At 38.5% G+C, this 23,878-nt stretch overlaps 3 protein-coding genes across 6 annotated transcripts in view; 1 reads left to right on the top strand and 2 right to left on the bottom strand.

Annotated features, from left to right (window-relative positions):
• Positions 1-23,878, top strand: part of LOC149503315 (uncharacterized) — a 238,845-nt gene that overhangs the window by 170,411 nt on the left and 44,556 nt on the right. The window lies entirely within an intron of this gene.
• Positions 996-12,153, bottom strand: LOC114242326 (glyoxylate reductase/hydroxypyruvate reductase). 3 transcript variants are annotated; one of them, XM_089737695.1, is made up of 8 exons: positions 12,070-12,153; positions 9,505-9,671; positions 7,745-7,893; positions 6,625-6,814; positions 4,482-4,645; positions 2,724-2,888; positions 1,685-1,810; positions 996-1,239 (listed from the first exon to the last, which is right to left on the bottom strand). In XM_089737695.1, exons 2-8 carry the CDS (start codon positions 9,648-9,650, stop codon positions 1,118-1,120), a joined length of 1,062 nt encoding a protein of 353 aa, XP_089593821.1. In that variant the 5' UTR covers positions 9,651-9,671; positions 12,070-12,153; the 3' UTR covers positions 996-1,117. The 3 variants fall into 3 exon arrangements, with proteins under 3 accessions (XP_089593821.1, XP_089593827.1, XP_089593817.1); XM_089737701.1 differs by having other exon boundaries at positions 9,505-9,660; XM_089737691.1 differs by lacking the exon at positions 12,070-12,153 and having other exon boundaries at positions 9,505-9,978.
• On the bottom strand, positions 13,752-22,624 carry LOC114242353 (glyoxylate reductase/hydroxypyruvate reductase). Of its 2 annotated transcripts, XM_089737708.1 has the most exons (8): positions 22,542-22,624; positions 22,129-22,268; positions 19,505-19,644; positions 18,802-18,991; positions 17,297-17,460; positions 16,767-16,931; positions 15,267-15,392; positions 13,752-13,957 (listed from the first exon to the last, which is right to left on the bottom strand). In XM_089737708.1, exons 2-8 carry the CDS (start codon positions 22,197-22,199, stop codon positions 13,839-13,841), a joined length of 975 nt encoding a protein of 324 aa, XP_089593834.1. In that variant the 5' UTR covers positions 22,200-22,268; positions 22,542-22,624; the 3' UTR covers positions 13,752-13,838. The 2 variants fall into 2 exon arrangements, with proteins under 2 accessions (XP_089593834.1, XP_028029280.2); XM_028173479.2 differs by lacking the exon at positions 22,542-22,624 and having other exon boundaries at positions 22,129-22,515.

The raw sequence follows: 23,878 nt of genomic DNA, 5'->3' as shown, positions 1-23,878 counted from the left end.
TCGTTCGGAAATTAAGGTTGGGGCAGCAACTTTAGGTATGATGGGATTCATTTATTTTCGTATCAGGAATCACCAGCAGTGCCACCTTCTCAATGACAAGTGTTCATTCTTGATAGTGATAAACTTATTACATTTAATAGTTACAATCTAGGATTTTCTCTTGTACTGTGTGTTTGTGGACAAACAAGACGAGCTAAAAATGGGCGATGGTAACCACTCACCATCAGGTAGGCCGTGTGCTCGTCCGCCTACAAGGGCAAGAAAAAAAATAATAATGCAAACCCTTAAATCTTTAACAAAGACTCTATTTCATAGATTATACACTTAATATTTGAACTCAGTTTGGTAACCACCTCACAGCAAGTGACCCATTGCGCTTCTTTACTTTGATGTATATGGATACATAATATATTTTTTAAACGATTTAAAAAAAAGGAGGTTCATAATTCGGCATCTTTTTGTGTGTCAGAACTCTTAGGTGAATCGAGAATTATTCTTATATTGAATTAAAAGCTGATTGTGGTGACTTCTTGTGTGATCCTATATAATATAAATGTATTAAATTCTGCCCAGTATTTTTTGACTTCTCCTTAATTTGGTCTATTTAATTGACTTCGAGTATATTGGTGATGATACTAATAATAATAAGCATTGATCATATTCTTATTAATTTGTTTTTTTAAATAGGTTTTCTTTTTTGTAAATTTTTGAAAATTTACAATCACTTTTATAATACACATTTACCCTTATCTACCTTATCATAAAACATGTCACGAAGTTTTCATTTATTAATACCAAACTTGTAGAGGAACTATGGGTGCTTACTTAGCATTCGATATATATGTAGCGTTAATAGTTTTTTATTCTTTTTTTGTTACTTTAACTTTTATAGTTTAGGCTTGGAATAAATATTTATTATTTTTATTAATAAAGGTGAGATTTTTATAAAGAGTTACGTCGCAGGTAAAGAGAAAATAAAACAAACACCAGGTCAATCCAGATACAAACAAGTTTATGTTAAAAACTATATTTCGACATTCGACTCCGACTTCATGGTTCTGTTAACGATTTAATAATAAAGAATTAAATCAGTCATTGAGCTATACAATGGTAAAGTTTATAGTTTGACAGGTGACAGCAAAGGTTTGCCAGTGAGGCCGTTGACAATATTATTGGCTGCCAGCTCTGCCATCTCTCGGCGGGTCCGCACCGTCGCGCTACCGATATGCGGGAGTACAACTGTAAACAAATTTAAATTTCATTAAATCATTATCACTTACCTACCTACTGTTTATTGTAATTTTTGACAGGTCTATAATTTCATACAAGTTTTCGATGTATATACAGTTTAAATCAGAAACATTTCAAGATTAACTAAGATTTAGTTAAATTACAAATGTCACAGAAATGAGACAAACAATTTCACCTATATCTATACTACTATATAAATCTACAGTGGTTTTTACGGATGTTCCGCTATAAGTACTGAACCCGATTGACTTGAAACTTGGTATCCATGTAAAAAATACATGTACTCAATGGAAATTATAATGCTAATTTTAAATGCCCAGCGAAGCGGGCTAGTCTGTAATAAAAGTCTATTAACATCCAAATTCACCATAGACAAAGAACACGTGACAGTAAATTTTAGCTAGAAAAAAATATATGTTTTACAATTGCTTACATAAGTTCGGCAGCGTTAAGAGCTTGTGGTCCTTGGGCAGCGGTTCGGGGGTAGTCACGTCCAGTCCAGCCGCGTAGATCTGTTTGTTCTTCAATGCGTCATACAAAGCGTCTTGGTCAACGAGGTCTATGATTCAAAAAGTTTAGTTGATTAATGATTGAAGAAGAATACCTACTACATCACTAGATCATTAAAATATATTAATGTGTAGTGTAAAAACGAAAACATGCTCAAACAGCAAACCGAATAACAATTAATATGACTTTTTTTATCGTGTCGATACCGGTCAGTTAGAACAGCTTCTCTACGTTTGCCGCTAGGGGCGCTGTTCCAACTCCGTACAAATTTGAGTTAACTTTTACGCGATCGAGAACGTTAAAAAATCGCACTAAGCACGTTAGGATATTAGACCGATTTTTTTTTCTTTTATTGCTTAGATGGGTCGACTAGCTCACAGCCCACCTGGTCTTAAATAGTTACTGAAGGCCATAGACATCTACAACGTAAATGCCGCCACCCACCTTGAGATATGAGTTCTAAAGTCTCAGTATAGCTAAAACGGCTGCCCCACTCTTCAAACCGAAACGAATTACTGCTTCACGGCAGAAATAGGCGGGGTGGTGGTACCTACCCGCGCGGACTCACAAGAGGTCTTACTACAAGTAATTATGCAAATTATAATTTTGCGGGTATGATTTTTATTACACGATGTTACTCCTTTATCGTGGAAGTCAATCGTGAACATTTGTTAAGTACGTATTTCATTAGAAAAATTGGTACCCGCCTGCGGGATTCGAACACCGGTGCATCGCTCGATACGAATGCACCGGACGTCTTATCCTTTAGGCCACGACGTCTTCAATAGTTTTGACATCGGTCCTTGTTGCGTGTGCAAATTTTACGAGTTGTATTCGTTGAAGATGACATTAGAAAGATTCCGTTACAAAAACGCCCCTATACTCATCTATTTAAGTACATACTAAAATTAACTGACTATTAAAATTAGGTATATAGAATTAACGATGGTCGGGTCACTGACCTCCGCGTCCTACATTAACGAACACAACGTTCGGTTTCATTTTCCCCAGCGTCTCTTTGTTGATCATCAGCTTGGTCTCATTAGTCAGAGGCACGGCTGCGACGATGAAGTCGCTTTCCTCCAGCAACGTGTCCTGACTCACGAACTCTGCTCTAAGGGCTTTGGCTGCAAGGATATAAAATGTTATCATGTCTAAGCGGGCGAAATTGCGTACGGTAGATTTACGTTACGTTTAAATTATGTCAAAAGTCTGTATCAATGATAGATAATCTGAATATCTTCCCCCCGATCCACTAACGGTACTTCTAGGTACTTCAAGCACCGGTCACCGTTCTCGTCGAACCCGTCGCTTACGACGAAGGGCTCGACGAGTAAATTAACTCTCAGACACAGCCCACTGAATTTCTCGCCGGATCTTCTCAGTGGGTCGCGATTCCGATCCGGTGGTAGATTCTGCGAAGCACGACTCTTGATAGGGTTCGTGTTAGCATCGTCGTCAGGTTTGAGCCCCGTGAGCTCACCTACTAGTTACGGTTACGCTGGAATAGCCGCTCCAGGCCACCAGCTTAGGTAGGAAAAAAAAATCTGAATATCACGAATATTATATTTATTGAACTTATTCTCTTATCACGAGTTTTTATCTTTATGTGTTGAATAAAATTGACTTTAGAAGTAGCGATCGGTGGCATCAATGTTTTTGTTACATATCATAACTGATAGTCTCTATTCGTATTGAAATCTCGTACTTAAACACGTTGACTACCATGTAGGTCACCGGTGCCCTACGTGGCGCATTATGGCGTAATTATGTCGATTTCTCTCTTCGAACTTCTTACTAAGGCGCCGGAATATCTGGTGGACTCTGGAGAAGACGAATCTAAAGGTACCGACAATGAATCTATTTATAACAGACCTAAAAAGACTAAAACATACATTAACAAACGAAAGAAGGGAAATTTAAACAATCCAGGCGCTTAGTAACAGATATCGAAATAATTACTTCAGTGCGCCGCGTAGGGCACCGGTGACCTACATGGCAGTCAACGTTTTAATGGAAGATCAAGGAAGCGAAAACAGCACAATGCTATAATCTCTCTCTTCGATCGGTTCCTCACTGCTGAGGATCGTGACTCCGTCCGATTTCGTCAACCAACTGTCTATATATAAATATCAAAAATCAATAATATAAAAAAAAGTTGAATTCCACTGCATTCTGTTACGTAATGAAGCAGAAATCAGCTGATTAGTTTTTTTTAAAGGGATTTTATGACCTGGTAACTAAGATCTTTATTTAGGTCAAGTCTTATTTTAATTTATATTCTTATGTTTATGAAAAATGATAACCTGGAGTGACATGAAATGAGATGAGATGATAAGGGATGAAATATAATCTCAGTAAAATGGTGGTCATTTACTGGGACTTTTTCAGTGAACTTTTTGGAGGATCCCGAGAAGTTACGTCCAGCGGCTTTGTTTCATTTTCCCACATTTGTGCACTTTCACAGATACTAAGCAGTTAGTAAACCACCGTTATTCCACATTTAAACCTGAAGAAACACTAAATAGACAAAATAAAACAAATCATACAAACTTCACTCCTCGCGTTCCCGCCAAAAAGTCTTCAGCTGATTAGCGGCATTGCCACTGAGCTGCATATCATTATAGATAGCGGGCTAACGAAAAATGAACGCAATTATACTATACGCTACAACTAATGCGCGGTAATGCAAAGGTCAGGTTTCCATTAAAAGCGTGTACCTTCGGGTTTTTCTCTGTGTCCGGAGTAAATAAACCTGGCGACATCAAAACCACTAAGACGTTTGACGACAGCCTGTCCAATACCACCCAAGCCGATGATTCCTACGGTGCTATCGCGGAGGTCTTGCCCTAGGACCTTGTCGAAACCGATCTCCCATTCTCCCCTAGAAGAGTATAAAGTAACATTATAGACCATGGAAAAAGAAAGCAGGAAAGAAGTAATGTAAATCGTTAAATTTTCTTTTCATATTTCGAATACCATTTAACTCTATGTAGACACTAGGTGGCAGCACTTTATAATATTCTTGCTGTGTAATTCAAGAGAATAAATAAGTTTGTACTTCTTTTAAATTAAATTGTTTTTCAAACAAAAACCAATAACCCAATAAATGGCCTATGTCATAAAAAATACAAGGTGTATTTTAATTGTACTCAAAAAACATAGATAAATAAGATTGCTAGCGATCTCTAACATGGTAGCTCTAAAAAGGTCTATGTGTTTCACTGCACGCCATGTCCAAGTCCAATCCAATTTGCAAGTCTATGGTTTCCAGTTACGCGGTTTTCTGAGTTTGACTTTAGAAAAAAAAAACGGTGCGCGTGCAACTTGGTAGAGTGAATGAAGTGAAACTTCTTTTCGATGTGTAGTATAGGTGGTTTTCTTCATTTTTCATCCTTCAGATTGCTCTTGTAATAGGAAATGCTGTGTATAAGAGATGCGACATCTTCAACATTTATATTATATATATTTCTAATTATAGATAGGAAAATAAATATATACATTTTTTTAAATACTTCACTATAATATTGGACGCTACTTGTTGCCAGTGCCACTCATTCACTCTCGCTCTGTCTCTTTCTATTCCATGGTAGCGTCAAACGTTTAACGCAACCTTGTTGGAAGCCGCATTAGAAGTTTCACTTCAAAAACAAAAATATATTTTCCTTTATCATTCTCCCGAATCTCGATTTGATATGTATTTCCAATTCGTTTGTCAACCAATATTTCACTGATAAACGAGGCGATAAGTCAAATATAAGTTACAGTTGATTTAATAATCATGACATAACAATCTAATTTGTGATAAGAAGGTTGAGACATGAGCGAACATGAAGGAGAAATCCGTTTGTTCCTCAAATAAGTAGGAGGTTCTCAATTCGGCTGTATTTTTATGTGAACTTTTTTTCGGTGAATCGATTTTGATGATTTATTTATGTATTTGTAAACTGCTAGCTTCTATTGTGACCCCTTTTAATTTTTTATTAGTGATTTATTTATATTAAGGTGTAATCAATTGACTTTCGATTAAATTGATGACACATTTAATTCTAGTTGATTTAATCTTTCCAATAAACTGTATTGGATGGATCGAAAGTGCATCGTAGTATTTCGAGGTCGACCCTTTGTAAATTGGTGATGTTCTGATGAAGATCTTTGGTGATATACAACTGAACTCTTCAATAAATTACAGGTAATCTACAGGGAATTGCAATTGTGGCAATGACATGCTTATTTATTGTTTTGTTGTGTTTTATACACACACACACACACACACCCACACACACGCATATTGTTTTTTGATTACATAGGGTGCAACTGTAAAATTCAACATATTTTTTATCACGAAGTCAGTTTTCTTCTCTGCTAATTTTTTTGTTTATTTTAAACTTATTTTTGGACGATTCCAGAATGTCAATTAAAAAAAAAGAAGAATCTCCATATGATATTAATAAGGAATTCTAACAAGAGAAAAGAAAATCGGATATCTTTTTTTTATAGCTTAGAATGCTTAGATGGTTGGACGAGCTCGCGGCCCACCCACCGCGGGTGTTAAGTGGTAACCGGAGCCCATAGACATCTACAACGCAAATTCCCCCACCCACCTCGAAACATGGTCTCAGTTTTAATAGTACAATGGCTGCCCTACCCTTCAAATCGAAACGCATTAGTTTTAATAGTACAATGGTAGCTCCACCCTTTTTAATAGTACAATGGCCTCCCCCACCCTTCTAATCGAAACGCATTACTGCTTCACGGCAGAAATAGGTGGGGTGGTGGTGCCTACCCGTACTGACTCGCAAGATTTCCTACCACCAGTAATCTGAATGTATTGTGAAAATTAAAAACGGAAATAGTTTCTACCTGCGTACTTGATCCAGATTCTCGGTGAACCTTCTAGAGGCCGACAGTAGGAGTCCCACGGCAACCTCTGCAACGGCCGGGGACAGGACGTTCGGGGTGTTCGTCAGCTGTATGCCCCGCGCGCGCAACTCCTCGGGGTTGCAGTGGTTGTAGCCGGCGGAGACCGTGCTCACGATCTTCAGTTGTGCACCTGATCGATCAAAATATCGTTTCCGTAACGCTCCCAAAGAAACTACGGTTGCTGCTCCGATACCATGACCATTAACGCTGGCGTTCCACAAGGCTCGATGCTTTTCCCCACGCTTTTCACGCTACCCCCACGCTTTTCGAGTGTCCGTGGGAAACTCTACATCTCTACATCTACTCTACATCTGCTCTACATCTGCCTACAACGGCAATATATTTTTTTACTATAAATGTCATTGAAATGTCAGACTGAATACTAAGTATTCGATCCGGATTTCGCGGGTCCTAGACATAATTATTAAAACTATCTTTAATTAGCACAATATTAAAATATCGTACGACGTATAACAACTTAGTCGTCCGTTACTATATGAAAACTGTTAAGTGTCCAAAACAATATACATTTTTTATTTAAAACAAGTTACGCACTTTCGATTTGAGGGCACTCATCTGACCCCAAATTAAAAGTCCCTGTGATATGAGTACCAGAGACTGACATAGTTATATACGTTTAAATATATATAGATATAGGTAATATAAATATAAATATATAGATCAGGCAATAAAAAAATAATAATGAATATCTTCATTTTAATAAAAAGAGCAAACAAACCTGTTCATAACACAAATGTTTGCCTGATGTGGGAATCGAACCCACGACCCTTGGCGCAACAGTCAGAGGTGTTAGCTACTGCACCACTGAGTCCGTCATGATAAAATCATCTCGTATCATAATAATGACAATAAAAAACATAAGATTAAACTTTAAAAGTAGTTTTAAGTCTGGCTAATAAGGTTCAAGCTTCTCTGTGTCAAGGTCAACCCAGGTCAAAGTCACCAAAGCTATTTAAAGATATGTAAACGTGGTTTCTATTACCGACTTTCACATATACCCATTAGATTGTATATCTCGAGCGAGACAATGCGAACTTACCGGCTGCGTCAAGGATTTCATTCGTTATAGGAAGATTTGAGATCCAAACTAGAGCTGAACATTCCGGGATAAGCTTTAGGATCTCTTCTCTGCCTAACGTGCTTCCTTCTTGACCAAAGTTTAAATATCTTGACTGTAGAACTGTAAAGCTGAAATGTAGCTTTTTATTAGTGAAAGATTTGTTTTAAGAACAATATTATTGCTAGCGCTGCCCCTTGGTTTTTGTGACTGTGAATTATATTGATGTATTGAAGCGGTGTTCTTGAATGGAGACCGCGAATTGGCAAACATAGTGTAAGACGCCCTCAGGCTCGGTGAAGTGACTTTTTCCTACCTAAGCTGATGATGGCTTGGAGAGGCCATTTCAACGTAGCCCTAACAAGTAGGTGAGCTCGCGGGGCTTAAGCCTGACGACGCTGTTAACACTAGGCCTAGCAGGATCGCAGAATCTATTACCGGATCGGAAACGCGACTCACTGAAAAGATCCGGCGAGAAACTCAGTGGGCTGTGTCTGTGGGTCAATTTACTCGCCGAGCCCTTTTTCGCAAGCGACGGGTTCGACGGGAACGATGACCGGTGCTTGGGGTACCTAAAAGCACCGTTAGCGGATCGGAAGGATCCGAAATGACATGATTTGATTTGATTTGATGGAGTGACGATCTATACAGGGTGGATAGCAAGAGCCGGATGAGAGAAGCCGAGGATCGTGCTCAGTGGCGTGCAATTGCAAAGGCCAGCAGTGGACTGCTATATGATGATGATTATAGCGCCTCGCTATAACGGTTACGTAATAGGTTGGGGAAAAAGTCTTTTCGCATTACAGTAGGTACCTATGTATGAACTTTTAATAAAATCTCTTTGGCTATAATATTTGTATTTGGCTGGTTTTGGTATCATTACAAGTTTAAATTTTAAAGAAGATAATTCCAAATTCAAATTAGAAAAATGTGTGATTTTTATTTATTTTTCGTACTGTCAACTGTACCTACATACTTTAGTTAAATGTAAATAAACTATATTAAAATATGTTGTAAATTTTCTTAAAAAATGCGAAGAAACTTTTTCTCCAACCTATTATAACGGTTATCCTGCCGTCCAGCCTGCTTCGCGATAAAAATAAGCAGGATGGTAGGTCCTAGCCGTGCGGGCTTACAATACTCTACAATACCTTACAATGCCCTACCAGTAGTAAATAGCTGCTAGCAATCGCGGTATGCCGGTCTATATAATGCTCTGAGAACCGGCGCGGCGGCGAAGTAAGCGGAGATTGGGTTACGGGCGTAAGTGAAATAGCCTCTTAGACCACTGAATAGGAAGCGAAAAAAGATGGGTTGATGGTTTTCTTGGCTGGACAGCTACTTAGGGTACGCTACCAAGAGGAGCACATAGAATCAATTTTAGCCGAAAGATAACCTAAAATTTTAATTGATTAAATGTCGAATTCAAATAAGTAAAAAAATTAATACATTTTTATTAATGAAAATGAATTATCGATCTTAAATTTCATGAACTCAACTGACCTTAGGCACATTTTGCTTGCTTTTTGATAGTATTGTTATTAATTATTTTATCAAAAATAAATACGTGGTTACAAATATGGCATTTAATATCTAAGCAATAAAGTTGTTTTTAAAAGGAAACTAGTGTTACAAACTTGACAGTTTGTTTCGTAACTACGACAATGGGACGAGGAAACCAAACAAAACATTATAAAATTAGATAAATATTTGTAATAATGAACAAAACATTATTTACTTACTGATCTTCAAGTATTTTCAGCGCGCTCGGCGGGTAATCGTTGGATGAAACTAATACTTTTAGGTTTTTCGTCATTGTGTCGTTAGTGGCCAGACACGGTATCGCTACCAGCAGACCGATGTACAACTGAGTGAATCGAGTTATCATCGCTGGGAATCTACACAAAACCTTCTTATAGATTAACATTGATAAGTATTCGCTGTTTTACAATTTTAAACGTCAAAATTATTTGGAAATTTGACAACCTATCTCATTTTTATTTTATTTTTATTAAATTTAGGCGTCTGCTTGGTATTATGAGTGCCAGTAAACTAAGTATCATTATTACGGAGTTCCAATTTAACATTACGTTCTTGTAATTAATTCAGTTATCATCACTGGCCAGTTTTTGTGTGTTCATCAGTTCAAAGCGTGAGTTTATCACGCGGCGGTGATATGTATGTGTTTATTCGGTTGGTACATTTTAAGATTTACCTATACTTAATTAGCAAGCACGCGAATAAAAAATATGCGCATCTATCTTTATAGATCGCAAACACCTAAATACTAGATATGATTTAATGTTTAAGCTACATAAAATGATGATTCTTAATCGAGTAAATACTCGATTAAGACACATAGACACAAGATTACATAAAATTATGTAGAGTACCTACTTTACCCAACCATGCCGCATTATTATTCTTTCAAATTAATACACACACAGTAGAATTCGATGTACATATTTGTAGATTGAATAATTAAAATGAACAATACAAAACGGAGTAACTAAAGCAGAATTAAAGAACTTTTAGCAGCGGTTTTTAAAATTAATTTCGATCTTTCCTTTTTTTTTCGTACCCCTCCTCGATTTTCATGTAGTCGCTACAATTAGACATCGCAGTTGATATTGAACAGAACACGAAGAAACAATATTAGTTTATCTATATTTATTTTTGCTGCAAACCGTTCCAGTCCATTAAGGGTAACGGATTTTTAATTAGGAGTACCTACCTTGTCTATATTGAACCTACCTACGCCTCAATATTGAAACAAAAGCGAATCAAGATTATAGAATGTCAACATGTGTGTTTCAAAAAATTGAAAGTGCTTGAGAATACTGTGTTATGTTAGGCCTCCCGATAGACTCAGCAGACTGAGAATGACACTCCAAACATAGACTATTGTAATAACGCTCCGAGGGCAGAAGGGGACAGAGCGAGCCATAGATAATACACTTAATATTTAAATAACGTCTCGGCCCCTGTAGGAGGGGGCTTCCTCTCGATGAAGGGTGACCTAAAGTGGTTGAGGCAGCGCGGCGTGTTAGTAGCGTGCTGCCCATGAGAAACAATATCATCGTGAAAAAGAGCAACCGGTTCGCGGTGTATCGCGTCCCGATCTGGCAGGCTATTTCTGGTCTAGCGGGGTATTCCGGTACACCAGCGGTACCGGCTTGGTAGCCTGGCTGCTGTATCCAGACAGCCGACGTTGCAGAGCCTTAGATTCGCCTCGAAGGTTCCGTCGGTCGGGCGTTCTTGAACTGCGCTGTCTTGTTGAAATGTTGGCCGCGGTAACCCCTTACTTCACCTGGGTTCTGACGTTGGGGGCGATCGGTCGCGGAAAACGTGAAACAGGCCAGATGAAGACATTTTTATTCCAAGAAAAGTGACGAACGGTGTGCTTAGTGCGAGTTTTTTTACTTCTCGATCGCGTAAAAGTTAACTCGAATTTGTATGGAGTTGGGAAAGCTTCCTTCGTTTGCCGCTAGGGGTGTTGATCCAACTCCATCCAAATTTGAGTTAAAAAACTTACACTAAGCATACGGATTGCCTTAAGTAAACGAAGTGAATTCTTATTCCCGCATATACACACATATATACGTATACACTTACACAACAAACTAATTAGTTTTGATTTTATATTAATACGAGTATTTTTAAATAATTTAATTTTCGGTACGTGTGTCCAATGTGTAGTGCAGGTATACGACGGAGGGAAGATCTTCCACCGAGCGGGTGATATTTGCTCGGTAGACCGACGGTCCGAATGTTGTTGTTCGGAACTTGTATATGAGTCGTCTATTATCAAAGGTGGCAATCTGTGCATTTGGACAAAAAAATGTTATTGATATGTCAATACAGATTGATTTGAATATAATCGTCTCCTTCAAAGAATACGGTTCAAAACCTGCATTAAATAAAGGTTAATACTTAACCTGTTATTTATCTAAGATGTCGTTCAGAAGAGTTTTGTGACTGCCAATGGAATACAAAGTCAATAATTCGTTTTTCTGATTTACCAATAATTGTCCAAAAGTCACATTGCCGGCTTTGATACTAGTCGACTCATATATGCGTTTTATCTTGAAAATGTCGTAAGCGAGATTCAGGCATCTGTCAATTATCTTGCGTTGTATGATGGCTACCCGCCACATGTAGTATAGAGTATGTGGCGGATGTACGACAAGGCCGTATAAAAGCAACGGATAGTTCGCTGCTAAGTTTCGTCACTTTTATTTGTTTACACGACGTTACTATAAATATATATAATTACTGTCAGCTATATAAAGTAAAATTATACTTACTATATTAAGAACGAGCACAGCTTAAGCATCAAAAAACGGAACAAACGAAGTTATTGTACAAAATATAGGCAAGCGTAACGTGTTCGGCGGGGCGAGTGAGGGAAAGCTCTCCTCACTACGCAGAAACCCGCCGCCACCGAGCAGGGGGTCGGGACCGGGGTCGTATCCGTGACCTGGCCCCCTAAGAGCTAGGGGTCCCACCCGTTTTGTGCGGGGAGGGACCCAGACGTGGGGTGGCGTGCTCTGCACGCTCACCCGCAATAGGAAGCCGGGTGATGGTAGACCGCGTTCCCCCGACCGCTCTGGGGGAAGGTGTAACGCGGCGCCATCAAAGCGGGCTCTCGGCCCGCTGAACGAGGGAACCGGTGGTCGTGTCGCTGGCGGCCACCGGTCCGGCGTCCGTGGGACGGTGGGATGGATGTAATGTGCTCTGCGTCAACCCTGTCCCTCCGTTTCAATAGCCCCGACTGGGCTCCGGCCCGGTCCGAGGTAGGGCGCCGGTTGTGAGCGGCAGGAGTTTTTAGTGAGGTTCAACTCCCACATACCCCACCTGCCGCGCGGGTGGGGATCCGGCGATTTTATCCCGTGGAAAAAAAAAATAAATAATAATAGCGTAACGTGTTGCGGGTAGACTCTGACTAAATGTCAGCGGGGTGCATTGTCTTAAATATAAATACATATAAGTATAATTTATAGAGTACGGCCGCTATGCGCGGGCGACAACAAACTGGTTTTCGGTGCGTGTGTCCAATGCAACCTAAGTAGTAGACCTCGCTAGTAACCTCGAGGGGTTATGCTAGATTCATCGAACTAGTAGATAAGCTCACGGGGCTCAAACCTAATGACGTTGCTAGCACGAACCCTAGCAAGAGCAGTGCTTCGTAGAATCTACTACCGGATCGGAAACGCGACCCACTGAGAAGATCGGGCGAGAAAGTCAGTGGGCTGTGTCTATGGGTTAGTTTACTCGTCGAGCCCTTCGTCGCAAGTGACGGTTTCGGCGAGGACGGTGACTGGCACCTGAGGTACCTAAAAGCACCGTTAATGGATCGGGAGGACCCGTAATGACTGGTTTAGGACGACGTTGACTGTTTACCACTCGGTTCATAGGATCGGGTACGTAATTTCCGGCGGCCACAACAAGAGGGTTTTCTTGTCGTGCCGTCTTCTCAAAGTGAAAAGTGTATATTTTATGTAGGTGTAGCCCACAATAGTGAAGCACACTCTAATGTTTATTCGTGATTGGGCCCGTACAACAATATTTCCCTTCATATTTAAATTTGCTTAACGAAAATTGCGTTCAGTGAAGTTTAGAAAGCGGTTAGGCTGTGGCATCGGGTGAGCTGTATGATTGTCTGCTTAAAATGGCAACACCAAATTGGTTCTCCTACGGGTTGAACTGCACGATTGCTTCGCAGGAATAGGCGAAGGAGGTGATACTTACCGCTGTCGCCGTGCAGCTCGGTCAGGCTAAGCCTAGCCTAGTATTGGGCATTTAGTCTAGTCATCTCCCACCTGCGCCTTTTTCAGGGAGGATCGGACGTTTGGGTGTTGAGTACTGAGCTTTTAGCGGGACATGTCCACACGAACAGGTGGAGTGATGTTCCGGCGTTTTGAGCTCAAGGCCAAAAAGACCACAGAAACATTAATAAAAAGTCACGAAGAAAAAAAAACACCCAAAATTTTGCTCATAAAATTTTAATATGCAATTTAAATGCAATGAACGTGCTATCTGTACTTGTAATCATTTTTATGATATGCCGATGACGTTAATATGTAGGGTACAACATACTTTTTCCTTCGAATGCTAAAATAATGTTTTTCGCCGCGTTGACGGCCATTTTGTTTCTTGTCTCAATTGTCGCGCTGCCTAAATGCGGTATTATATCTGTGTGAAAATTATTCTTTTTTTAGTGTTTAACATGTATTAAGATTACGTATAGCAGACAGACGAAATTTCACTTTTAAACGCGTTAAATCCAAAAACAATCACATAGCATTCTCTTTGATGTCGAAATTAATTTACCTCTAATAGTTGAAATTAATAATTAATTTTGTAAGCCCTTTCATAGGTTTTGTCATTGAATTTTAGTAGGTAAGCTGCAGGTTGTGTTTGCCCCTGGCATTGCTGACGTTAATCTGAGACAGTGACTACGTATCATCAAGCGGACCCTACATTCGTCTCTCTATAAAAGCAATTTAAAAAACATGAGCGATTGTGACTACTTTGCTCATCAGCAAATCCAAAGACATAGCCAAGCCACTGCCTATACGTAATAATAATGCATGTTAATTTTTATCTTACCTATCTTAAATACTCGGCATCAATTTATTTACACCCCTTTACTAATTGTTAGTTAAATTTTTCTTTTTATGTAGATTTATTTCACTACTATTTTGCCACTTTGGTCCTAGTTACATCACGCGTTTTTATGAAACATAGTGTTGGCATGAATGGTGAAGTTTAAAGTGGTGATATAAAATTCTGCCTTCGCGGTCTCTATAAAATGAGATGAGCTGTAATAAAGGACTTTTTGGCGGGAACGCGAGGAGTGAAGTTGTGTGATTTGTTTAATTTCTAACTAGCTGACCCGGCAGACTTCGTAGTGCCTCAATCGATAAATAAAAGACCTATACTTTATTTAATTCCGAGAATTTTCATATTTGTCTACCTTTTAAACCTTCTCTGGACTTCGAGAAATAATTTAATATTAAAATTAGCCAAATCAGTCTAGCCGTTCTCGAGTTTTAGCGAGACTAACGAACAGCAATTCATTTTTATATATATAGACAGATATAGATAGATTAGTGTTTCTTCAGGTTTAAATGTGTAATAATGGTGGTTTATTAATTATTTAGTATCTGTGAAAGTGCACAAATGTGGAAAAATGAAACAAAGTCGCTGAACGTAACTTCTCGGAATTATCCAAAAAGTCCACTGCAAAAGTCTCAGTAAATGACCACCATTTTACTGAGATTATACTTCATCCCATATCATCTCATTTCATTTCGTTTACATTTCATTTCATGCCATGTTTCATAATAATCAACTTTATTTCATTTCATAATATCATTTTTCATATAAAAAAGTTATCATTAAAATTAAAATAAGACTTGACCTAAAGGTCTTAGTTACCAGGTCATAAAATCCCTTAAAAAAAGCTGTAATAAATTAGAAAGTCAAAATTCAAACCAACAGCAGTTCGGCAAGGCCAGCAAGGGGTGGTCTGCGGGGATCGGCTCCGGGGACACCACGTCCAGTCCGGCAGCGAATATCTGTTCGTTCTTCAAAGCTTCGTAAAGTGCAACATGATCTATTATCTCTGTGAAAGAACACACTTTTTTTAAAAAAAAATTCCTACTTAAGCTGAGAGCCTTGAGAGGCTATTTCAGTGTAACCTTAACTAGTAGGTGAGCTCACGGGGCTCAAACCTGACGACGTTGCTAACACGAACCCTAGCAAGAGCCGTGCTTCGCAGAATCTATCACCGGATCGGAAACGCGACCCACTGAGAAGATCCGGAGAGAAACTCAGTGGGCTGTGTCTGAGGGTTAATTTACTCGTCAAGCCCTCGGAGCTCCGTGGTTCGTCAGGAGCGTTGACCTCCATGACGACCTGAACTTAGAGTCCATCAGTAAGTATCTACAGTCGGCGTCGATGCGCCACTTCGATAAAGCGGCACGACACGAGAACCCTCTCATCGTCGCCGCAGGAAACTACCTTCCCGATCCTGCGGACCAAATGGTAAACAGTCTACGTCGCCCTAAACACGTCATTTCGGATCCTGCCGATCCACTAACGGTGCTTTTAGGCACTTCAAGCACCGGTCATCGTTCTCATCGAACCCGTCGCTTGCGACGAAGGGCTCGACGAGTAAAGTAACCCTCAGACACAGCCCACTGAGTTTCTCGCCGGATCTTCTCCTCAGTGGGTCGCGTTTCCGATCCGGAGGTAGATTCTGCGAAACACTGCTGTTACTCTTGGTAGGGTTAGTGTTAGCAACATCGTCAGGTTTGAGCCCGTAGGTAAAAAAAAAGGTAGGAAAAAAAAACTCACATAGTTAAAGTAGTTAGTTTAACATATTTGTTTTTTTTTTTTTTTATTGCCTTTGTAGGCATACGAGCATACGGCCCACCTGATGGTAAGTGGTTACCGTCGCTCATGGTCGTCAGCAATGCCAGGGGCAGAGCCAAGCCGCTGCCTACCATAAAGTACTCTCCGCAAGCCTCGTTTGAAGAAGGACATGTCATAGCGCTCGGAAAACACCGTGGAGGGGAGTTCATTCCAAAGCCAGATGGTACGTGGATCTTTAGAAATGCACTGTCGATGAACGCAGCGGTTCCAGATAATATGGACGAACTCTGCTCCGATGGCGGGAGGTGCGATGATAAAAAGGAGATGAGGGAATCATCTCGAATAATTCCTCAGAGCATTCCCCATGGACCATGCGGTATAAAACACAGAGAGAACCGAAGTTGTTTGTGCTGTTCTTAAAATCACAGATTAGCCGTATGAAAAAACTGATCAAATTTATTTGTATTTAGATAATTTTTTTCTCTAAGTACCGGTCATTTTTGTTTATACTGTGACATTGGCAAAATCGGGGGGTTGCGATTTATAAAAAATAATAATTAAATAACTCCAATGGTTCTCCAATTCTCAGAGTGGATCTGTTAGTTTAATCTATGATACACACCTCCTCGTGCGATGTTGACTAATACAGCGTTCTTCTTCATCATCTTCAATGTGTCAGCGTTGATTAAATGTCTAGTTTCGTTGGTCAACGGACAAACTAGCACCACGAAGTCACTCTCCTCCAGCAGTTCTTGTAGTGGCACACGCTCCGCCCCTAATAACTTCGCTGTGGAATTTAAAATTATTGTTTCCTTTCTGGCATTAAAATAAAAAACCAAGACAGCATTACGACTACTGACTAATAATAGTACTTAAAACAGTGATTCTCAAACTTTTATTTGTCACGGTGGTACACTTTTTTTTCTTTTATTGCCTTTGTAGGCGGACGAGCACACTATCCACCTGAAGGTAAGTGGTTATCGTCGCCCATGGACTTCAGCAAGAGGCAGAGTCAAGCCACTGTCTACTGATTAAAATCTTAGCGATAAGACCGCCAACTTTACTTTTTTGTATTTAATGTTTCGCATTTATTTATTTATTTTGAGTATAACAAAGCATAATCTCTCTCTCTCTCTCTCTCTCTCAACCCACCTTCAGGTTTATCAGATCTCCCGCAGTATAAGAACCTTGACACATCGAAACCTTTCAGTCTTCTGACGACGGCTTGTCCAATACCACCCAGGCCGATGATACCAACGGTGCTGCCCGCGATATCCTGTCCTAATATCCATTGAACGCCGAACTTCCACTCGTTTCTATATCAATTATATTAGAAATTCAAGCTTCATGGGTCAAATAATTTGTTTCGCTCTGGCGAATAAGATTAGAATTAGCTTATATTCTTCTACTTTGCTCTACACCTAATCGTTGGTAGCCTACGAGGGGGGCTATTTCAAGTAGGCGCGCACACAGGTGCTCACGGACTCAATTTGAGAGAATTTGCTAACACTAGCCCTAGCAAGAGCAGTGCTTCTCTGAATCTACGACTGGATTGGAATCGCGACCCGCTGAGAAGATCCGGCTATAGTAGGTTGTGTTCATGAACTAGGTTTCACTTCGAACATATCGACGAGTTCGACGAGAACAGTGACCGGATTTTTCCACATTACGTCCTTACGTCCTTACATCCTTATAGTATGAGTAAGATTCAACTTTTTTTTTATTTTTTTTTAATGGCTTTGTTGGATGGACGAGCTCACAGTCCACCAGGTGTTAAGTGGTTACTGGAGCCTATAGACGTAACGTAAATGCACCACCCACCTTGAGATATAAGTTCTAAGGTCTCAGTATAGTTACAACGTCTGCCCCACCCTTCAAGCCGAAACGCATTACTGCTTCACTGCAGAAATAGGCGAGGTGGTGGTACTTATCCGTGCGGACTCACAAGAGGTCCTACCACCAGTAAACAACGGTTTCCATTTAAACACCATAACATTTTTAATTAAAATCTATATTTTAGGGTATTTGTGTACATGTTTTCACACTACAATATACAGAGACAATGATTTGGACTTAGAGTTTAAAATTGTTACGGAAATCACGTCTGCACGCATTGTTGACCACAATCCACTTTTCACCGTTTTATTGAACGTATTCATGTTGTACTTCCCGATATTTATTTTGCATCTAATTATTAGCACATATTATTATTTGTACTTAAGCCACCAGCTGTAGCAACTATATTACCTACGTGGCATATGGTTACCACATGGTATTTAGTGATGAATGTCTAGGATCATTGTCTTTATAAGCGAACTAGTTTAGACATGTTGTGACCATTCAAGTAAAGATAAAGACAAGGGCAATAGCTTTGACAATGAAATACATAGATACATATATGTATTCAGCAACTGAGTTAATATTAGTAATTTTTGTTTTGTTTCAATTTAGATTGTTTTTTTTATTTTCAAGCGTGATCTATTTACAACATTTGTTCGACAGTTTTGGAATACTTTTATATATATTTTTTTAAATAATAAACAAATTTTTGAACTTTTTAAATTTTTTGGAATTTTCAATTTTGTGTTTGACTCTCACAGGGTTCTAGGGACTCAAGGGACTCGTGGGAGAATGTTGCTAATGCCTTTTTAAATTACCTTTCAATCATTGAAAAGCCTTCTTTAAACTTCCGAGCGGCAGATATGATGAGACCCACAGCGATGTCGGCTACAGCGTTGTTCAAGACATTAGGAGTATTGCCCAGCGGTATACCCCGTTTTTTCAATTCGTCCAGGTCGAAGTTATCTATACCGGACGCCATTGCCGATATGGCTTTTATTTGAGGACCTGCATAGACATTTCTCTATTAAAAACTACGCCTTTAGTTAGACAATTATTTAGCTACCTAGTTAGTTGAAAGTATTGCTAGTAAAGACGGACGAATGTGAAGTAGTGTGCTTCTAATAATAAAGAAATTAATCATACATCAGAAAAAATGGGACGCTGTGGAAAATTTATATTAAAAAGGTCTATCATAGACAAAGTAAGACGAAAATTCGACGTTAGTCTGGTATCTAATTACCATGTGGAAGAGTTTATTATTCTATGGTAGTACCCATCATAGAACACATGACAGTAGACAGATGCCTGAATTTCGCTAACGAAATTTTCAAGATAAACTTACATCTATATACTTAAGTTCCAAACAACAACATTCGGACGGTCAGTCTACCGAGCGATTTCACTCGCTCAATGAAAGATCTTCTCTTTGTCATTCCCCCAAAATTCTATCATTATCAATCGAAGATTCTAAAATAAACGAGAGAGATAATGATAAGTAAGATAAATCAGCTTACGCACCAGCCAAATCGAGGATCTCAGCGGTAAGTCGGTGCTTCGTATTCCAGATCAAGCCATCGTATCCGTAAAGATTCTGCTTCAGAACTTCCATAAAATCCTGCTCATAGTCCATATGAGGAAACACTTCTATCTCTACATTGCTACGACGAATACAAACATTAACTTTGATATTTCGAAGCTGAACAAACCTTACTGCCGTTGTCTTGTTTCTACGTGTATTCTTTGTAATAAATCGATGAGTGAAAAGCTATGTGGCTTAAGCGAGGTGGTAGGACCTCTTGTGAGTCTGCGCGGGTAGGTACCACCACCTTGCCTATTTCTGCCGTGAAGCAGTAATACGTTTCGGTTTGAAGGGTGGGGCTGCCGTTGTAACTATACTGAGACCTTAGAACTTATCTCAAGGTGGGTGGCGCATTTACGTTGTAGATGTCTATCGGCTCCAGTAACCAATTAACATCAGGTGGGCTGTGAGCTCATCCATCCATCATCATTATCCTGCCCTTCTCCCAGTCACCTGGGGTCGGCGCAACATGTTTTCTCCTTCCATACTCTTCTATCATATACCATTTCTTCGCTCACTCCCCTCTTACCCATATCGTCTTTCACACAATCTATCTATTTCTTCTTAGGTCTACCTCTTCCTCTCGTCCATCCATCTAAGCAATAAAAAAAGCGAAATTTTTGCAACTTTACAGGAGAACAGTTTAATCATAACAAAAAATATTCTTCAGCTATTTCAATAGTGATATAACTTAATTAAATATTATAAAGTTTGTGAGAATAATGCTTCTTTCTCTTTCATGCCAAAACTACTAAACGAGTTTTGAACTTCAGTGTTGGTTGCTTATGCTCTGATATTATAGTACGATACAATATATAATACGACGCGACGGTGCGCGTGTAGTTTCATGTTTACGATCTTATAATAGCTAAAGTCACAGTGTGGTAGTATGTACCTATAGTAATTTTCACTAATATGTAACATGGTTAATTCGTTACGACATAATTTAAGTAGCTACCTTATAATATATCATAGGATAATAATATAAACTAATATATAGTCCATCTGTAGTCGAAATTCGTCTTTAATTAATTGAAATTATAAGTTTGAACATTATTAAGGTTCTATTATCAAAGACTATTATACTTCTACTATCACAGATTTCGTCAAGAAACTATAGACAAATATTATTAAAGATAAAAAATATTAATTTATTCTCAATTTGACCACAGACTTTAAATGACAAAAGTGTGACAGTAATTATTATACGGTATTTAATATGTGTGTGTATGTGTCAAATACATGATAGTGTGTAATGTTTTTTTATTGAATTAATGTATAATAGCCGGCAAACTTCTTGAGCATTTGTCGACGTAGTGGGGGTAAGTTCGCGCATGGTACACTCACGTGCAAAAACATTATTTACTCTGCGTCATAATGCTATTAAATTATTAAAATCAACATATTATGTATGTATTTATATATTTATTAGAACATTAACAAAAAATATAGGTTAATAATTGACCATCATCATCATCACTGTTTTCATCACCCGAGTCGCTATCATCGTGATGAGCCGACATAGGGCTCATCGGTGTAGTTTACAACTCGGTCGGTTCGGTCTTCTTTTTTGTCTATAATTAATTATTTTTTGAAGATATTCGATTCGTAGTAGTCGAATGTTACTTTTTTCAATTACCAGCTTCCGATTACTTTCTGGTTTTTTTTTCTCCATCTGAAGCCTAGCTCTTTCATAATTCGTCGTAAGCTTCATTCCGAGCCATTAAAATTTATATCTTCTTTAAATTTTTCGAAGCCTTTCTACGATACGGAGTTTCGCTGCTTGTTATGTAGTTATTATGATTACATCTTTTTATTACAGATTGAACGAAACTATCCATTCCGGTAACTTTCTTCTTCTCTGATCTTTTCTTACCCGGAGTCCGAAACACGGCAAGCAAGCCAGAGCCTTTAGCTTCGTTAATAATGCACCTAACAGTACTCACTGATGTTTTTCTTGCTTCCGAAATCTGTTTTACTTTTTCCATATCATTCTTCCCCTGTTTTATAATGAAGCAATATACGTCGTACACAATTTTTCTACCCTTTCTTTTGAATACTACACCAGTTTGTCGCGGCATAGTGTATTTTTAATAAAAAATCAACGAACACTAAACATATAGCAATGGCAACAAAGTCAACAAGCAATTATAACAAATAACTTAACGATTAATAACGATAGACTTTTTACTGTACGCAAGCGTACTTTTGGGAGCAAGCGGAACGAGGGCGCGGTGCGGGGCGCAGGGTTCGACTGATCTACCAATAACGCGCTCCATACGATTTCCCCTGCCGTCGCGCCTCACCCTCACCACCAAAGTGATCTAAAATTCGGTTCTGCGCAGTCAAGGTCATTTGCTCAAGAAGTTTGCCGGTTACTATACATACATATTATTAATTATTAATGCATAATTTAAAAACATATTAGCATTCTGCACTCCTTCTCTGTATTCTCTATATAGGTGTGAGAAGTTTCATACTCCTCCGTCAACGCAATTTGCGTAAAAAGGGGTAGGTACAAATTGCTTCACGTATTAATATTGTATAGACTGATATCACTTACTTCTTTTTGAATATGTCCAAGCCAGCAACAGGATAGGATCCATTGACAATCAACACTCGTTTTGGTGACATTTGTTTAATCTACTTCAATCTAAGAGATGAATTGTTAGGTAATATATTATGTGCAAAACGTAGCAGTATCTGAAATTTAAACTATGATTCACTCATTAAAAAAAACAATTATTCGTAATTTTTCCTAACAGTTCATATCCTGTTAGTACAAATACGATCACGGTACGGTTGATAGATATGATGATATATTTTATTTGGTTTTATTGTGACAATCAGATGCTAATATAAAGATTATCACGAATGTTTATTCTTAAATCTAGATGATCCATCGGTAACCTATAATTATCCCTCACGATATGACAACGTTAAACTATCTTTAAGCGTCTAGACAAATTGATTCACCTAAAACTGTATAAAAAGTGTCAACGCTGCTATGTGATATTCGCTAAATTATCAATTCAAATATTCTTTTAGGTTAGCTTGGCCTTCATGTTTATCATTACATCATTATTACATTACAATACGAAAGTATTTCAATTTAGGACACTGACATCTATCGTTAAATAGTAAAACTAAGTTGGTTTGGGAAAGGCATTTTATTTTTATCTTTAAATTAAGCGGAACATTAATGTGTTTTTATTGTGTTCACCGATATTACTAGATGGCGCTACACAAGACAATTTGAACAATGTACGAACTGTGGAAGGGATCGTCAAATATTGAGTGTATTTATTATCTATACCGCCTTAAAAACTAATATTTGTATAACTAATAATTACAAATTTAATCACAATATTTATTGAAATTCTCTGAACCACCTTTCAAGCCGGATCAAACATCAAAATAGAATCAGACAACTAAATCAAGAATTTACCGGGAATAAATCACTGAATTTTGTACAAATCTCTAAATTCATTGTATCGGCTACAAAGTAGGCCCTAATCCGAAATACATGCTTACTTACTTTACTTTATTACTTTAATTAACATTACATTTTACATTAACCTCTAACCCAATCAACTCTACGTTTGTATTTTATTTTAAACGATATTTTACGATCGATACTATAGTATTTTCTGCCCCATTATTTTCTTTGTTATCTTTCGACTGAAAACGGAACGTAACAATTTTCGATTGAATTAGGAATTTGAGTTTTGGAAAAAAGAAAAGACGGCTTAAACCACATCAGAGGATTCCGGTGGCCCTTTGATAAGACTTGATAAGTTTTGGTTAGGAATTCGTTCGCAGTGATAATCTTACGCATACGTTATAAATATGTATATAATACAGTGATACAATTCTAGCAATGTTTACTAGGTAAGATCACTAGGTCATTTTTTAAGACGAAATTTTCTTCCTCAGGCACCGCGTAACATTTAGATGAATTCAGTTTTTACGGTATATTATACTGTTTACTGTTTTTATTTGAGAAATAGTGAGATTTAAAAATTAATGTCGTGACATCACTTTTGATCAATTTTTTTATTAGTTAGATAAGTGGATGAACTGACGGCCTACCTGGTCACCTAAATGGTCACCGGAGCCCATGGACATCAACAACATAAATGCCGTTAGCCACCTTGAGACAGGAGTTCTAAGTCTTAGTTTTCAGTACAACGGCTGTCCAACCCTTCAAACCGAAACGCATTACTGTTTCACGGCAGGAAATAGGTACAGTGGTGGTCCCAGGGCGGGCTCAAAAGATGCTCCATTCCCATTAACACCTTAACACCAGTATT

Source organism: Bombyx mandarina, chromosome 03 (genome assembly GCF_030267445.1).
Source record: "Bombyx mandarina strain Sakado chromosome 03, ASM3026744v2".
Lineage (NCBI taxonomy): Eukaryota > Metazoa > Arthropoda > Insecta > Lepidoptera > Bombycidae > Bombyx > Bombyx mandarina.
The sequence above is the reverse complement of the archived record's forward strand: the minus strand, read 5'-3'. Positions and strand labels throughout refer to the sequence as shown.

Excerpts from the sequence above, each read along its gene's own strand:
- LOC114242326 (XM_089737691.1), bottom strand. The coding sequence starts at position 9,689 with ATGTTAATCTATAAGAAGGTTTTGTGTAGATTCCCAGCGATGATAACT. Across the intron at positions 4,646-6,624 it reads AATCTGGATCAAGTACGCAG|GGGAGAATGGGAGATCGGTT; the intron begins GTAGAAACTATT and ends ATACTCTTCTAG. Across the intron at positions 1,240-1,684 it reads CTTAACGCTGCCGAACTTAT|TTGTACTCCCGCATATCGGT; the intron begins GTAAGCAATTGT and ends ATTTGTTTACAG.
- LOC114242353 (XM_089737708.1), bottom strand. The coding sequence starts at position 22,199 with ATGTCACCAAAACGAGTGTTGATTGTCAATGGATCCTATCCTGTTGCT. Across the intron at positions 17,461-18,801 it reads GGCTTTTCAATGATTGAAAG|AAACGAGTGGAAGTTCGGCG; the intron begins GTAATTTAAAAA and ends TAATTGATATAG. Across the intron at positions 15,393-16,766 it reads AGTCAACATCGCACGAGGAG|AGATAATAGATCATGTTGCA; the intron begins GTGTGTATCATA and ends GTTCTTTCACAG.